We start from the raw sequence: 17104 nt of genomic DNA, 5'->3' as shown, positions 1-17104 counted from the left end.
TTTTAGCGGAGTTGCGAGTCTCCATTCAAGTTAAATATTTTTTGAAGTCTATAATCATAATGAAAGCGATGCATCTTGTGACCAGTCTCGCTGTATAACACTTGAATTTGTTTACGGCTGTGGAGGTGGCTTATTCACAAAACCAGAAATGGATCATCTTGCCATTAGTTATAAATTGGGGAAAAAAAAAAAAAAAAAAAATCCTTGAGTTGTCCTTAAGTGTTAAAAAGTACAAATATAACAAAGGTACTATTTCAACCACTGTTAGCACTTATTTTAAACTGTCTATTTAAATGTTTCCAGATCCTTGCTGTATAGATGTTCATATAACAAATCCATGATGATCAATGATTGTTACAACTGTGGCACCAATTTGACACTCACAAACGCAGGACCATAAATGTATGGTAATTTCTTAAAACTAACAATTATTTGAAATTCAAATCCTGAAATGGGGAGTTGTTGTAAACAGTTTATGTTAATGTTGGATGCCTGTGTGTCCGGTGCTCACCACATGGATCAGCTGCAAATAGTAACCTGTTGTTCAAAGTGAGCTCATTCAACTGTAACAACGGAGGACGTGTGCGGATGATTTGTGAAAACGTTTATGTATTCGTTTGGTAAAATTTTGTCAAATTAAGAGCACGCTTTATGGGCCTATATGGGCTTTAAGGGAATATAAGGCTCTTTTGATTCGGAGGTCAGAGGTCAACGACAATCTGGAGGTGGTCGATAATGAACAACACATCCAGCAGAATGCATCTGATTCACTTTTTTTTTTTACTGATGTCTGCAATTTGTGTCGTTAAACGTAACATTTCTGAAACTGTAAGTCCGACCACGTTGGTCCAAACTAAAATATGGCAGCGAGATGACACTTTGTACAAACAGTCAGAGTCGTCGTCAGAAGAAGAAGAAGACGACTTTGGTGATGTCATGACTCACACCTCACCAGCAGATTGACTTTCTTGGATTTTGGTGAAATAATACTCGGTGGACTGCCATAAAACTTGGTACAGATAGAGATGAAGTTTAGTTTGTTGGCTTTAAAAGAAACATCTCAACAACAAGACGGATTGGCATAAAATTGCATACAGACTTTTATGTTTCCACCAGGATGGGATATATACTAGTGGGGATCAGGTTCAAAATCCTATTTCATTGACTATTTTAGTTTATGACCAGATGTAAAAAAAGACTTGGCTGTAGTAGTTTTGAGTAGTGTTTAGTAGTTAGTAAATGTATTAATTATGATACATTAACATATTAGCATGCTAATGCGCTCCTGCTAATAAAGAGTAATTACCAAGTAATTACCAGCTAATGTCTAATGTCATTGCATTTTTGTGTGCATTTAACAGGGTAGGCGCTTGTTAAAACATGTCAAAAACATTATAGACTTACTTGATGTGATATTACTGTGTAAATGAATGAAACAGAACACTTTTACAGGATTATGATTTAATGACAACAAACCATAAAACGAGCGTTTATTTCCGTCTACATGTTTAGTTGACCAGATTTCATGTTATACATATTTCAACAAGTAATTACAAAAATAGCTTAAATCTTTTACAACCAAATACACAACCAAAAAAAAACAACAACATTCTCACAAAGTCAAGCTAACACTGTGGTATAATATTTGCTAAAACATCAAACTCCGTTCAGACATTGAGCCGTGCGCTCGCTTCATTAAACCATCAAAATGACACTGATAGAATCTGCAAAAGAAATAAACACATGTGATAATGTTATGTGACAGATAACCCTCAGCTTCAGCCATTGAAATGATTACCAATGTAGTTCAACCATCCTGCTCTCAATATAATATCTCACTCAGCATACAAATACAGTTTTTCTAAAGTTGTTGAATGATATGCAACTCATTTAAAAATATTTGTTTGACAGAACATAATTATAGATTTACTGTAATTTCATAAGTAAGTGTCTCTGTATGATGCACTGATCTTTGAAAATCTTAATAAACAAATTCAGATCACGATCATCCCACTGATACATTGCTTCGGGTGATGCGAGTAATCCAGCTTTGTAGGTGTAATTTAAAACCTGACAGGAAGAGACGGTACACATTGTCATTTTAGATCTAAACAGGAACCATCCCACCGCAGTGACGTAGCATACACCGTGACTCCTGCAACATAACACGAGCCAGTTTACTGCTCACCGAGTGGAGGTTTGTAATTACAAGGAAGGCCCCGTTACATTTGATCTGACCTGATACTGACCCCGTTTGAAAGGTTTGTTTGACGCACAAATGTTGAGCAGCCTTTATGTTGATGACCTATGAGGATAATAAACCAAAGTAACATTTAGACACCAATGAAAATATTGCAAATTAATGCTAGTTAGTCAGATAGCAATTAACCCAAATATGTATTCTGCCTTAAAATAAGATTATTACTGAGTAATACTCACACTGTATCAAAAAAGTGCAACTATCAATGTAGAATATACAAATGTCCTCTAACAAACTTCAATATCCGATGAATGTAAATGTTTTTCTGTCCACACTGATCCTATGTAATCTCAATCCTGGAAACAGGTATCCAAGTATTCAAAATATAGTGAATGGTATATACTGTATATACAAGCCAAGTACAACTGCTTATTTCTTATGTTTTACAATCTTTTAAAACGTATGCATCTGCGCATGCGTGTGTTTGGATATGTACGTCAAATAGAACTTTAAACAAGTAAATAAAAGGAATTAAGCACCAAGAAGTTATTCCATCTGAGAGACAACTGTATTACAAAGACTGCAAGACACCAGTAAAGGTCACCTGATATCAAAGTAGACAGGTTTTCTGTTGTGATAACTGAAAGAAGGCACACACAAAATTTTTTTTAACAGCTATAAACTGCTGTGCTAATGTGTACTGCTAAATAAAAACTGAGTAATTACTCCAAAGGAACAACTGTTGTGTTTATATTTGATTTCCATTTTATATTTACGTATGTTAGTCCTTCAGTCCATGACTAATATTGATTCAAAAATATCAAATAAAGAACACACATTTCAAGACAGCAGCAAAAACGTAATACTGTTCTCCACAGAAACTGGCAGCAGTAATTAAACATATCGTCTTCTGTGATTAATGATCAGACAAAATTCATCAGTTACTGGCAATCAACTGATTTATCATGAATAACGTAAAATGTTCCTTTAAATCTGGCCTTGAACCTTCACTATCTATTTATTCCAAAATCATGGCAATGCACAGGAATGCAAAATGTTACTGGAGAAAAAAAGGTAAGAATATACCAAAACAAAACAACACGCCAAGTCACTGCTGGCGTGAGTCATAAAAAAGGTAGACTTACTGACACTTCTGAGTGGCATGATTAAATGGGAAGACTGCTTACTGCAAATCAAAATCAATGTACAGTTGTCTGCGGCTGAACAGCACTGTGTCTGGTTATGATCATGCATTAATTAGTGAAAACCTTTACAAAAGACTCGAGACTTCAATGGATCTGCACCGTAAATTCTTCCTTATGTGCCAGAGACGTCAGTGACTCCCAAATAACTTCAACGGGTTATTGCGCAACATCATCAGCAACATGATTGTGTCTTTCCCTTCGAGGTGAATGTGGACATGCAGTGTTCTGTCGTCCCCTCCTGGAGAGTTTCCATAACGGAGGATCTGAGTGTTCAGTGCGACACACAGGCATTAACATGGCGTGCTCTGCTTCATGAAGGCCACTCCGCCCCTCGTGCTTTCTGTCTATGTGTCCTCTCTCCACCAGGAGCTTCACCCTTTCAGGGCTGAGAGAGACGCTTGCGTTTGAGCTTCTGCCTCGCCATTTCCTCCTTTTAGAAAACAGAGAGGACAAGAGAGTACTGACAACACACTCCTCCACCTGCCGAGGAATACGTCCATCCATCCGTGAGACTGGGCGAGTGCACACGCCGTCATTCCCAAACTCCGTTCATGGTTACAATCAGGCAACAATCAGTCTTTGTTAGTATGGCACTCTTCTACTCCGACACTGGTATCTGGACTGTCCTTCAAAGTCCCAGAGGCAGTTCACCTCCATCTCTTCAAAAAGCATTCACAACAACAACACTGGATGTGGAGTTTAAAAAAGTTTCCAAAATAGAGTAAGACTCCCCGTTCTCAAATTCTCAATATATTATATCATAGGATTTATCAAAAAAAGAAAGGAAAAGAGGGAGTGGGTTGTTGGTGAAGTATTCAGTTGCAATATATACCATATCAATATGTACAGATTCCATGCTGCTGGTTAGTCATCACTGCAAAAGAAGAGGGAAGGACTGATTAGTATTTAACCACTGTATTAAAATCAATAATTAACTACGGATTATTCATGTTTTACAATTATAAGTTCACACACACACACACACACACTGTAATATACTTACAAAATGCTCCTGTGTCAAATCAGAGCCAATACATTTAGATTTAATTATCCCAATGTATTCTCTGTTAGCTATTCCCTGACTGTACCTTCTGCTCTCTTAAAGTCAATGGCAGATCATTTTATTAGTTAACAAAATGCTTTTTTAAAATATAATAAAAATATGCTGGAGGTCGTGACACTCACCTTGTGCCAGCAGCCTGGTATGGGTAGCCCGTCGTGTCCCTGCAGGGTAGGAAGAGCAGTGGAAAGTTAACAAGAATGAAATTGTCAAGTGCTTTTCTACACGATCTGCATGCAGCTGACGTTATGATCAGTGACTGCTGGTGACAGAGATGTTGGTGTGCCTTCCTTGTCAGAAGAGTGGTGTCAATCTTCTCATGTCACTCTCGGGCCAAAAGGCAAATAAGAGTATCTGCCACAATGTCAGCAGTATGTGTTCATCTATTTGTGCACGGTTCTGTTTTGTGAATGCAGAAACATCTGGATTTCTTGAGCTCACCTGCTTTTTTTCATCTTTTCTTTTCTTTTTTTAGAATAATGTTACGTTATTGGAGCTGTTATTTTCTGTCTCTTTCACAATTTCAGAACGTGTTTGATGTTTGGCTTAATTATCAGGAATAGACAGCAAGTTAATGCTGAATACATTTCCTGTTTACTATCTGTGAATGCCTCTTTTTACTGTGAATACTAAAGTAAACCGATATCAAGTTTGGTGATTGACAGCACATGCAAATCAGAGTTTGACAGACAAAAAAAAGACAGTAGACGCATAATGAGTGATGAGAGAGAAAAGGAGGAAGGAAGCAAAGATACTGTACCACAGGACATGGGGCCTCGGGGCCAGAAGGAGGAAGAGCAGGAGATTGAGGGGAAGGAAGCCCTTCCTTCACAGATAGATCTTTAGTCTCATCACAACCCTGTCAGCAAGAGCCAGTTACATATTCACAGCATGGAGGAGGAAAAAAGCAGAGAAAATGACAGAAACAAATGTCTTCAAAGTAGAAGGTGTAAGGAAAGTGGCAGAAAGTAAAGCAGTTTAAAAGGGCAGTATTACATAACGTGTGTGTGTGTGTGTATGTGTGTGTGTGTGTGTGTGTGTGTGTGTGTGTGTGTGTGTGTGTGAGTGTGTGTGAGTGTGTGTGTGTGGAGGTGACATACCACAGGACAGGGCTGGTCCAGACCTGGGGGACCTTGTTCTCCCTTCTGCCCCTTCAGTCCTCTCTTCCCTACTGTTCCCCTGTCACCCTGCACAGGAAGACGGACACACATTTATAAACCTGTTTAGGTACTGAAAGTGGCAGAATTACAAAACGGATATATTACTGCGTAAAGGCCAGTGAAAACCATTCCTGTTATTAAGGATCACTCCATGTCTGAAGTGTTAGTGTTGCTATTAAATGAGTATTATTACATATATATGCATGACAGACAGATGCAGGCATCTGGTTGAAATTGTAATTCTCATGTAATGAAGATAAGATAATATTTGTTCTGGACGAACCTTGTCTCCTCTTTCCCCCCGGTCACCTTTTTCTCCCATCATACCTGGAAAACCCTGCAGACAGAAGCACAAACAGGTCAGAAGAAAGCTTACTATAGCTCGGAATTTGCTTAAATTCTAAATTGTGTAAATGAAAATGTCAACATATAAATTCTCAGTAAGAAACTCACATCGAGTCCGGGCTCCCCTGATCTTCCCTATGAACACATTCACAAGTAGAGTTTTATTTTATTTATAAAAAAAAAACCAGATTTAATAAAAACATTTACGAAGGTCATCGTGTTCTTACTTTTTCTCCCTTGGCACCTGGCAGACCCACCAACCCTGCAGACCCAGATGGACCCTGGTGGCCATCAAATCCCTGCAGGTAACATCATCACTGTATCACATCCAGTTCTTGAGCAGTTTCAAACATGAACTATTCAGTGATAAATTGTAATGATAATAAAATGGCCCAGTTGTCACTCACTCTGGGTCCAGGAGCACCAGCTTCCCCCTTCTCTCCCCTCATCCCGACTCCCGGCTCACCCTGCATCATAACACAGGAGCACTGAGTACCAAACAACGCGTCATAAAACCTCCGTCACACAACAGGTACTTGGCCGTGCAGTCTTACCTTAGGACCAGGCATGCCATGCAGCCCCTGAAACACATTGTGTGCAGTAAGTGTGTGACAGCGACAAGTGCAAACCACAAACTTGAAGAGTTTCTACCCGGATTGGCATACTGATACAAGCACTCACCATAGATCCAGGGGACCCGGGTACTCCTGGTGGGCCAGCTGGGCCCGGCTGGGAGATCATCTGAATCTGACAGCCATTGAAATTATGAGAGTCAGACGAGGGCAGGAAATATGTAATTTAAGTCATGACCAAAGATTGTTGAGCATACTTTATATCACCATTTTCACCTTAGTTCAAGCTGTGTAAACTTATTTCTACTGTTCAATTCCACGAAAAAAAAAAATACATGTGAAAACTCTTAAAACTTAAGTGTAATCAGTGGGAACTAATGGCTGTCTGAAGGATATAAAAGCTGTGAAATAAATGGACTTAAAAAGGCACATTAACTTTAAATTGACTGCACGTGTCTGCACTAATCTATGATGAATTTAAGTGAGTTCAAGTATGTGTTCCACTAACCAGGTTGTCATCCAGTCTGCAGTCACCTTTTTCCCCTTTCTGTCCATCCATACCCTGACGCACAAACAGCAACGTCAACGTTCAGCTGGCTTTGAACTTTTACTGTTTGTAACATCAGAGAAACATGTTTACTGTCACGACTTACAGCAGGCCCAGAGAGACCCATCTCTCCCTTCTCTCCTCTTTCTCCAGAATGTCCTCTCTCACCCAAGTCGCCTCTGGATCCCTGAAGGTGAAGAACCAAGAACAAATCTCACAAAGAGCATAAAAAGAAGTGGTGAAAAAGAAAGCAACGTATCTTTCCTTAAAAATAAAAAGTGTGAAATAAAAGGCATTCAAACAGGCCGTGAGTAATTTCTGTCTGTAACGTTACCTTCTGCCCATCAACTCCTGCTGGGCCAGGCAAACCAAGCTCACCCTAACACACAACGAACAGAGGAAACATTTACTTACTGGACATTTCATTGTACAAAATGGGATTAAGCATCTTCTGTTTTTTTTTAATCAATGAACACTATCAGCCAAAAGCAATACTGTACATTGGTAGTTAGACAGAAGAGTTCAAAAATGCCTCACCTTTTCCCCTGGAGGGCCGGGGTGTCCTGGTGGTCCAGGCGGGCCCTGGAGAAAATAAGACAGAAAGACAGAAGTGGGTATAGCAAAAATGGGGACATGCTGTAATAAGATCGAAGAGATACCTCTGGAGGGAGACGTAAAATGCATGCACTCAAAAGGGGCAGATAACATAAAATATTTGAAAAAATGGGAAAAGAAACACGGATTCAAGGGAAAACTAACAGCGACAGCATGTAGAAGGCAAGCTGATACTCCCAAAAAAGTTTATGTAGATATGCGGCCCTTTTGAGCCATGGGATAAACCATGGCTCAACAGGAGGGATGGTATCTATAATAAACTAAGCTTTTACAACATATGGCTTTACAAACTACTAAAAAAAAAAAATGTCTGAAAGTGTTGTGAAGCCTCACGGCATGAGTCAGTGTGTCATGGTCTAGAAAAGTACCGTGTCATGGTGTGTAATCAACATATAGGTGCGGATTGCTGAACGGGCCTGAATACATCTCAGCCATTACAGAAGGATGAGACCTTTGTCTGAACCACATGGCACAGACATACCAGATTAATAAGTAAGCAGGCATTCCCCTGTGGTGAAGTCTGGCTACAAAGGGAGGTGATACCAACAGGGGTACTTGTCTCAAACCAGTGAAGAAACTAACAACACCCAGTTTTGTTTTTTTTCCTTTTTATGTACATGTTATGTTATACTTTGTATAAACAGGAGGGATATGATGGAAAGAAAAGATTTGTCTCTTCCTCGTGCTTGCATTTGTGGCTCTGAAAAGTCACCTGTCTTATTTTCAAGCGATTCCTATTGTTTTACTTTCCGCATCTAATTGACGACTCCCCTTGTGACCTGCAGCCAACTCAGTATTACCATACCGATTCAAAAGGAATGTGGGTGATTGTCTGCTGTTTGTCACACTGTATAAAAGCTGCCCTACGGAGGAGTGACTTGGGCCTTTTTTGCTGGACACTTCTCTTTGAGGGTGCGTGTATTTGTTCCTTCTTGCAAGACTAAATGTCCGATGTGTTTGATTTTGAACCGAGCCTCTGAGTAATTTTTCCTTCGAGCCGGATCCCAACATCTCCTCCTCTCGCCGGACACAGCCTGAAACCGCGCAAAAGGGAGTCTGGGACTCCTGAGGAAAGACCTCCGCCGTTTCTTTATCGAAGCAGTTTGGACATTGGTGAGACCAGGACTGACTGGAGAGAGGACGAGTGAACGAGTTTCTGCGGAGCTACTGGAGTTCGGCTAGTCGTCTGTAAACCTGTTAAAAAAAATGTCGAACAACTCTGTGAAACTCTCCAAGAACCTTCTACGCATGAAGTTCATGCAGAGAGGTCTGGACGCCGAGACCAAGAAGCAGCTGGAGGAAGACGAGCAGAGAATCATCGATGATGAACACTGGTACCTGGACGTGCCGGAGCTCAGAGGTAAAGAGAACCTGATCATTGAGGAGAAGAGTTTCGTGCCGTGTGAAGACTTGATTTACGGTCGCATTTCCTTCGGGGGTTTTAATCCTGAAGTTGAGAAACTGATGGCTCTGATGAATCCTAAACATAAAGAGGAGGAAGGAGAGGAAGAGGACACGCAGATGCAGATGGACGTCACAGATGAGGAGATGGCTGTGAGGTACGAGAGTTCAGTCGAAAGCTTGAGGAAAACGTTTGCAAAGAAGCGCAAGAGAGAGTCAATGGGAGGAGAAGGACTGAACCAGGACGTGATGGAGACTAACTCAAAGAGAGTGTTTGTGAAACCTCAGGACTGACAAGTAAGAGACCTGTGCACGAGCTGGAACCAGGTCATGTGGACCACTAGCTCACAAAGGGAATGGGGGTGATTGTCAACTGTCACACTGTATAAAAGCTGCCCTACGGAGGAGTGACGTGGGCCTTTTGGCTGGACACTTCTCTTTGAGGTTGTATGTATGTGTTCCTTCTTGCAAGAATAAATGTCTGATGTGTTTGATTTTGAACCAAGCCTCTGAGTAATTTTTCCAACAATCCAGTTAAACTTTATAACCGTCTAATTTTACACTAATTTTCAATCACCACAGTGAGCTGCTGAGAGAAATGATATAAAACTACACAGATGTTTTTGGTACTTAAAACCACAGTAAACATCTTCTTATAGATATGAAGACTACAAATACTACAAATAAAACACAGGAAAAAAATATATGGGACCTTTAATTAATTCATATCATTTTCAGACAATCACATGACATATTGTAGATCTTTCAAAAATCTGTGCGCGGTCCAGGAATCGAACCCGGATCACTGTTTACCACAGTGAGGTAAAAACTGGGAACCCATCATGAAGGCCTGAACACAATCAATATACAGTATTTCACAATACAGGCCTCACAGTAAACAAAGCTGTTGACTTCTTTCATTCCTCTCTCTGTTGATTACAACCAACTTGAAGCAATTTGATCTTCCAGGGATTGTAAAACAGCGCTGAATGTGGTTTGTGACTCAGAAAAGTCTATCACCTGTCTTATTTGCAAACGATTCCTTTTGTTTTACTTTCCACATCTAATTAACGACTCCCCTTGTGACCTACAACCAACCCTTCTAATTGACGACTCCCTTTGTGACCTACAGCCAACTCAGTATTACCATACAGATTCAAAAGGAATGTGGGTGATTGTCTGCTGTTTGTCACACTGTATAAAAGCTGCCCTACGGAGGAGTGACGTGGGCCTTTTGGCTGGACACTTCTTTGAGGTTGTATGTATGTGTTCCTTCTTGCAAGAATAAATGTCTGATGTGTTTGATTTTGAACCAAGCCTCTGAGTTATTTTTCCAACAATCCAGTTAAACTTTATAACGCGTCTAATTTTACATTAATTTTCAATCTGCCCATTTCAAACGTGCAACGACCAATTCTATGGCCACTTGAGGGAGTGGAAACGACACAACACTGACAGACTGCTAGCAAATTGTACCTTATGTACAGATCTAGAGAAACGTTAGCATCGTATATTTGTGTCCACCTAGTGAATGTGTGTCCAGTGTTATAAAATCAATTCACTGTCTGTAGACTCCAGAGGAGAACACAAATTTGGTTTAGCTGATTACAGATAATCCCCATGTTTGTGTAGCTTTTGTAGCTGCACAGGTAAAACACAGTACAGTGTTTATATTTGTTATTATTGTTTTAAGCCAGCCTTGGGCTACCATACCCAAATTCACTGTGTGAATAAGTGGATCTGGGCACACTCCATCGCGTCCTCTATTGGAGGACCTTTAATCAGTCAGGATGCTCAGAAACTACTGCCGCTGCAACTACATTTAGAAAAAAGAACCCGCTCGACTTCAATGTCATCGTACTTAACCACTGACACTGGTTGCTGATTTGGTCTGACAGCTCATGTTCAGCAAATGTGCTGTTTGGACTTCTGCAAGTTTGTGAGGTCACAAACTCACGTCATATGTCCACCTTCAGCACGGCCCTGTCGAACCATTTATGTGGAAGAAAACAAAGAACCGTTCCTGGGTTTGAGTCATTAAGAAAACAATCAGCCAATCAGAAGAGAGGGTTATTGATATCAATGCACCTAAAAGAGACAGAAACAAAACATCCTGTTCTTGGTAGAGCTGCTGAGAGAAATGATATAAAACTACACTGAGATGTTTTTGGTACTTAAAACCACAGTAAACATCTTCTTATAGATATGAAGACTGCAAATACTACAAATAAAACACAGGGAAAAAAAAATATGGGACCTTTAATTAATTCACATCATTTTCAGACAATCACATGACATATTGTAGATCTTTCAAAAATCTGTGCGCCGTCCAGGAATCGAACCCGGATCACTGTTTACCACAGTGAGGTAAAAACTGGGAACCCATCATGAAGGCCTGAACACAATCAATATACAGTATTTCACAATACAGGCCTCACAGTAAACAAAGCTGTTGACTTCTTTCATTCCTCTGTCTGTTGATTACAACCAACTTGAAGCAATTTGATCTTCGAGGGATTGTAAAACAGTGCTGAATGTGGTTTGTGCTACACAATAGCCTGGCATCTTGTTCCAGTCTGCTGATTGTTTTGGTGCAAGATTAGACCGTCGGAGAAGAGGAGAAACAAAACATTCTTGTAACGACAGATGAAGGATAGTAAGCACATATGCCATGTGCCATATTCATCCCATGCCGTCTGCTGGGCTGCTATGAGTGACAGCTCTCTTAAATCACGCTCCTTTATCTCAACATCCACAATATTACACTTGTTACTTCTCACTCCGAAGGGCCTCGGCCATCTTGAAGCAATAGAAGGAGAAACCATGCTGCCTCCCAGAGGTGTACAATTCCTCTTCCAGCTCCTAACTTCTTTGTTTGTACTCTATTAAAGCCATGGAAACCAACCGATGTTTACAAGCAGCTATTTGATCTGAGGTAGTCCATCATTGGAAAGTGAAGGATACTCGTCCAAATAATTATACAAATGAGTGATAGTGACAAACAACCGATTTCAGTTTGAAACCTGATTCATTACAACATTTCACCACAGATGAAAGGTTTTCACACAAACAAGTGAATGAATCAACACGCGCGTTGGGTGGCCAAAGATCATTCTGCGCTCCGTGGATATGTGGATTGATAACCTGAGCAAGAGACCCTGTGACGGCGAGAAGCTTGTGATAAGATCTCAGGTTCATGATTTCACCGACTCCTTTGTACCCATCTCACGCTGCTGTCTGCAACGTGGCACCTCAGATCAGGTCTAAAGGGACGTGGTTCATAGTGGTTTTTAATCAAATTCACACTCGGCTGCAGAGATACCCATCTGTCAGTAGCATGTGTGTAATGTATCGTGTATTGAGAGGGGGTGTGTGAGACTGTGGTGAAAATGAGGAGTTCTCCTCCAATCCATTCCAATGCGGCTCCATTGTGCATCAACTAAGTTATGTGGGACAATACAAACAAAACAAAAAAAAACACACACCATGCTGCCCGAGTTTCAGCCACATATCTTGTGAGGCACATGGACTTAGCATGAGAACAACACTCAATACAATGTAATAAAGCCTGTTGACTTTTCTGCGTGATTAAACGTGTCTCTTTCGGCTACATGTTATCTGATAGAGCAGTACAGCTGTACTACATTTGCCTGGGCTGTGTGTTTCCATCCGAAATGAATACACAAGCGAGCCTGGTCCGACTGCTAAACCAAGGACATCCAGTGAGGCTCTTTAGATGTGGCCTCTGGAGACATCCAATACATCTGCAACCTCATGCTCTGGGTAACAGATCCAATGGCTGAAGCAGGTGGGATATGCAGTGGATACACACAAGGTATGTGCTTATGCAAGGGTGTGTATTGATGTTAGTTACTGATTACACCACCAAAAAAAAAAAAAAAACATGCAGCCACAAACAGCAGATTACCGAGACGCTGATGGTGTTGATGGCCTGTCGAGGAGAAATGGCAACATGTTGAGTTTTGCGGTTTCAGGACGAGATAATCCAGACCTGCTCCTCACCACACTGCCAGCTCTGGGCTTGTTTAAGGTCAGCCTGATGATAAATATATGATGCAACCGGTCATCTGGTTTAATGTCACTCACCTGGAAAGCATCTAGGAGCTTCCCGTTGAAGTCGATGATGTCTGAGGAGCCTGTGATGCCTTTCTCACCAGGATAACCCTGAGGCAGAAACATGATTTCCATGACATATACGGAAATATCCAAAATGATTTTCAAGTGTTTAGCACAATAACAGAATGATCACAGAGGGTTAACCCTTCAGGTTACAAACATACCATGTGCCCCTGTGGTCCTTGCTCTCCTATCTCTCCTTTGTCCCCCTGTGTGAAACATGAAAGCCATTTTACGGTGAAACTCTTTCAGATATTAGACTTTTAACAGCCTATATAGCATACCAATTTTCTGATTCGGAAAAGCCCCTATGATTAATGATCAGATTTGTTTCTCACCTTTAACCCTGGGAGTCCATCCATGCCTCGCTCTCCTTTTTCTCCTGAACCTGGCTCGCCCTGTTTCAACAAACAGTAAACATTCATGGTCACTGCATGAGAGGAAAATCATCAGTATCAGAGACAGGAGAGTGAAGCTCAGCTGTACCTTTTCCCCTGGAGGCCCCTGTAGTCCTTGATAGCCAGGCTCCCCATTGTTACCCTGCCACGTCATAACAGTCAATAAATGTAAAGAGAGCGACTGGCGGTACATGCAGTGTTTGATGGAAACGAGAAGTGAGTCAATTAAGTGGAGTCAAGATCAATAATTTATTAACATCTTACCGGCTTCCCAGGCATTCCGTGTTGCCCCTGAGGCAGAAATATATTTGGTTATTATAATTATTCAGAGAAAAACGAATTATCACGACAGACTCATAATACTTAATAAATAAAAGCCTTATTCTCACTTCTGAAAAGGTATCTTTTAACAGGTACCTTATATCTCCATTGTAAGGAATGTTTTTCCATTTTATTTGTATTATTTTATTAGCTTGATTTTATTTGCTTGAAATATTTTAACTCTGGTTCTTCCATGTGAAGCACTGTGTAACTTTGTTTTGAAAAGTGCTTTATATATAAAGTGTATTATGTTATTATTATTATATTAATTGAGCTGTAAAAAAATGGATGTGAAATACACTCACCTCAACGCCATCATGACCAGGAAAACCCTGAAGAGGACAGAGAAGATAGTTAGTGATGCACTCAACTTGAGGTAGATTTACTTGACTTGAACCACTTTGGCCACTAGAGGTCGACGTTGAATAAGGCATACAAGGCAGCTGAGCTGGAGTACTTACAGATGGGCGAAGAATTAAAGGAAAAACTTGAATAAATAAGTCAAGAATAATAAATACAGATGCTTCCATAGAGTCCATAACTGTTCACTTAATGGTTTAAGGAGTATAAAAAAAAAAATTATACGTGAATTTTATGCTATAGATTTTCCAGTCAATATTTCTCAACCCAGCTGAGCAAACTACGAGTGATTTTGAGCAACACATTGGTCGGCAATGTTTATCATGAAATCACCAGTAAAGGCCTATCGTTTGGTGCATCCCCACAAAGGGTTGACTTGGAGAATCTATGGTGCATCTTATGAAGACTCTTTGAGTTTGTTGTTTACTTAAATTTGCCCTCCAATTCACCCCAAAGAAGCTCTTTTAGCTGCTGACATGAATATGACGCCCTGGCCTGGAGTATGTGTACGGTGAGCAATAAGCTGCAGCTCCATCGAACACAAACATGTTGGAGTATTTTATATCTATTCTCTTCTTGCCAGAAGAGAATAGATATACACTGTCCACCAGTGATTTGGCTTATTTAGGTAAACAAGAGCTATCGCGGCTGTTTGTGGGAGCCAGGTGGACGTGTGCCTGGAGCAGCTAAACATCTGCTATGAAGTCATCCATGGCAGAGACAGCTTAGTGGGATCTTGTGCAAGAGCTCTCCATCTATTGCTCTCACAGACACACTCTGCTATCAGGTAGTTATGTTTCCTTGATTATTCAGTGCACTCAATGCACAATATAAGTTGGAGGTTATTACCCTTCTGCTCTGTTCTCATCTGTTACGATGATGTTCAGAAGCTATTTAGATGTTTCCCAGCTGGTTTTCTTCCTCTTGCGCGCTGTCTGAACATACAAACTGTCATCCTGATCCCCTCCACTGCTATGGGGTCCCTCTTTTATTTCCATCCTCCAGCAGCCTTTTAACTTCATTTCTCACCCCTCTTGCCTGCTCCTCATCTTTTGATCTTTCCTCCTCAGCAGCGGGATATAAATCACTGTTGCAAATAATTTCTAGCTCTTCTTTTATCCCGAGTGCAGAGAGGGGATGGATGAAGAGCAGTTCAGATGTCAGATACATTTCCAATTATAAACGACACTAAATTTACTTAAAAGGATTTCTTAAGCTTAATTTATTGAATTAAAGCAAATACCTATTACATTATTTACTCTCACATCTTTTAAAGCAGTTTAATGTATCCACACATCAGAAATGAACTAGCTACAGCTTTGTTAAGAGCTGTCAGTCATTTCCTTCTTTCTACATCACACATGTTAATGTCAATGGTTCGAGGACACTCGTGCTGGTGGGCTCGCTCACTTTCTCCCACTCAGCGCACTCTCAGACATCTGCCCACAACATAGAGCAGCCTTGTGCGCCACTCTGCTTTGTTTTGCCGTTTTGGGTTTTGCAACGCCTTTAATCAACTTGAAGAGTAGATTTGCAATTGACTAGGTTACAAAACGGGGCCCTTTTCTTCGTCCCGTCTGTTCTTTGTCATCTTCTGAGCTGTGCTGAATCTCTGCTGTTGGTTCAGCATAACTCCTCAACTCACCCACATTGAAACCAGCATTTTTCACATGAATCTCATGCTGTCCGGTGCCAGTTGAGGGTAACAAAGCATCTATTCCTTCACTTAGATAAACAATAATGACCTCAATAGCCTCTGTCTCTCTCTTCAATTCAATAATCACAGCTTTAAGCTGCCACTTCATATAACCTAAACTCTGAGAAGCTGAAAGTTAATTTTGACAAACCAAAACTGCCTCAGGCGAGGAGCACACTATTGTTCGGTGAGACCGGCAAACTGCCCATGAACCCGCCTCAGTGCCATATCTGTTTCAGTGTGCACAGCTACACAGTTGTGGTAGGCGGGTGGGAGAATGGGGGTATGTTGGAGAACTTGTGGCTGCTGACTTACACAAAACAGATGAGGCCAGGAGTACAGTTGCTATTCTGGGAGGATTTTTTTTTTAGGTAAGCCACAGCTCACTGAAACCCGGAAGAATGAAAACATGGGTTCCCCTCAGATTTACTGCGTAGCACCCGACCCCATTAATACATGTGTATAGATGCTAATTCTTTAACATTTCATACATACACACCACAGAGAAACACAATCTGCAATTTGTCACACTCTTGTGGTCAAGTCAGGAAGCCCCTGATGACTGAGGTGTTTTGACTGACTGCATTCTTTGGTGTAACATTAGTTTGTAGGTGAGGGTAATGAGGAGAGTGATGGAGGAGGCGGAGAACAACAGCATGGAAAGAGTGTGTGTTTGTGTATGGGGGCATTGTTCTGTGTCGTCAGTTTGCATTTGGCACTTTAACGTATGAGGAGATGCTCTTACAGGCTCTCCAGCAGGGCCACGAGGCCCGTCCTTGCCGGTGTTCCCAGGGGGGCCGCGAGGACCGGGGGGACCTGGAGGGCCGGGAGGACCAGCGGGTCCAGCCTGGCCCTGATCACCCTGATGAAAAAAAAATAAAAAAAAAAAAATAAAGAGGAATGAGAGAAAGAAATACAAGAAAAATTATGTTTTTTTTTCATTTATCTATGCAAAAGCAAAACATTCTTAACAGCTATGCTGAGCGTGTCTGTATCTGTACAGGTGAAGAAGCTGCTGATGGGCTTTGTAGAAGGTTAAAAAAAATCTTGTTGATTGTTTGAATTTCCTGAACCAGCCAGAATGATC

The 17104-nt window shown here is 40.9% G+C and overlaps 1 protein-coding gene and 1 pseudogene across 1 annotated transcript in view; one reads left to right on the top strand and one right to left on the bottom strand.

Annotated features, from left to right (window-relative positions):
• Nucleotides 1-1444: 1444 nt before the first annotated feature.
• Nucleotides 1445-17104, bottom strand: part of LOC138211563 (collagen alpha-1(XXIII) chain) — a 127769-nt gene continuing 112109 nt past the window's right edge. The window contains exons 11-32 of the mRNA XM_069171519.1: nt 16763-16879; nt 14267-14293; nt 13905-13931; nt 13729-13782; nt 13581-13640; nt 13407-13451; nt 13213-13290; nt 13034-13057; nt 7627-7671; nt 7424-7468; nt 7196-7276; nt 7051-7104; nt 6652-6717; nt 6525-6551; nt 6378-6437; nt 6198-6269; nt 6079-6105; nt 5909-5962; nt 5566-5652; nt 5226-5324; nt 4591-4629; nt 1445-3835 (exon numbers count right to left, since the gene is read on the bottom strand). Of these exons, the coding sequence (XP_069027620.1) occupies nt 3785-3835; nt 4591-4629; nt 5226-5324; nt 5566-5652; nt 5909-5962; nt 6079-6105; nt 6198-6269; nt 6378-6437; nt 6525-6551; nt 6652-6717; nt 7051-7104; nt 7196-7276; nt 7424-7468; nt 7627-7671; nt 13034-13057; nt 13213-13290; nt 13407-13451; nt 13581-13640; nt 13729-13782; nt 13905-13931; nt 14267-14293; nt 16763-16879 (1239 nt within the window). The 3' untranslated portion in view covers nt 1445-3784. The remainder of the gene's footprint in view (nt 3836-4590; nt 4630-5225; nt 5325-5565; nt 5653-5908; nt 5963-6078; nt 6106-6197; nt 6270-6377; nt 6438-6524; nt 6552-6651; nt 6718-7050; nt 7105-7195; nt 7277-7423; nt 7469-7626; nt 7672-13033; nt 13058-13212; nt 13291-13406; nt 13452-13580; nt 13641-13728; nt 13783-13904; nt 13932-14266; nt 14294-16762; nt 16880-17104) is intronic.
• On the top strand, nt 8911-9437 carry LOC138211587 (M-phase phosphoprotein 6 pseudogene; annotated as a pseudogene).

Source organism: Embiotoca jacksoni, unplaced genomic scaffold (assembly GCF_022577435.1).
Source record: "Embiotoca jacksoni isolate LCO1_2020_lvr unplaced genomic scaffold, fEmbJac1.0.p SCAF_5, whole genome shotgun sequence".
NCBI lineage: Eukaryota > Metazoa > Chordata > Actinopteri > Embiotocidae > Embiotoca > Embiotoca jacksoni.
Note: the sequence above shows the minus strand (reverse complement) of the source record. Positions and strands in the feature narration are given on the sequence as shown.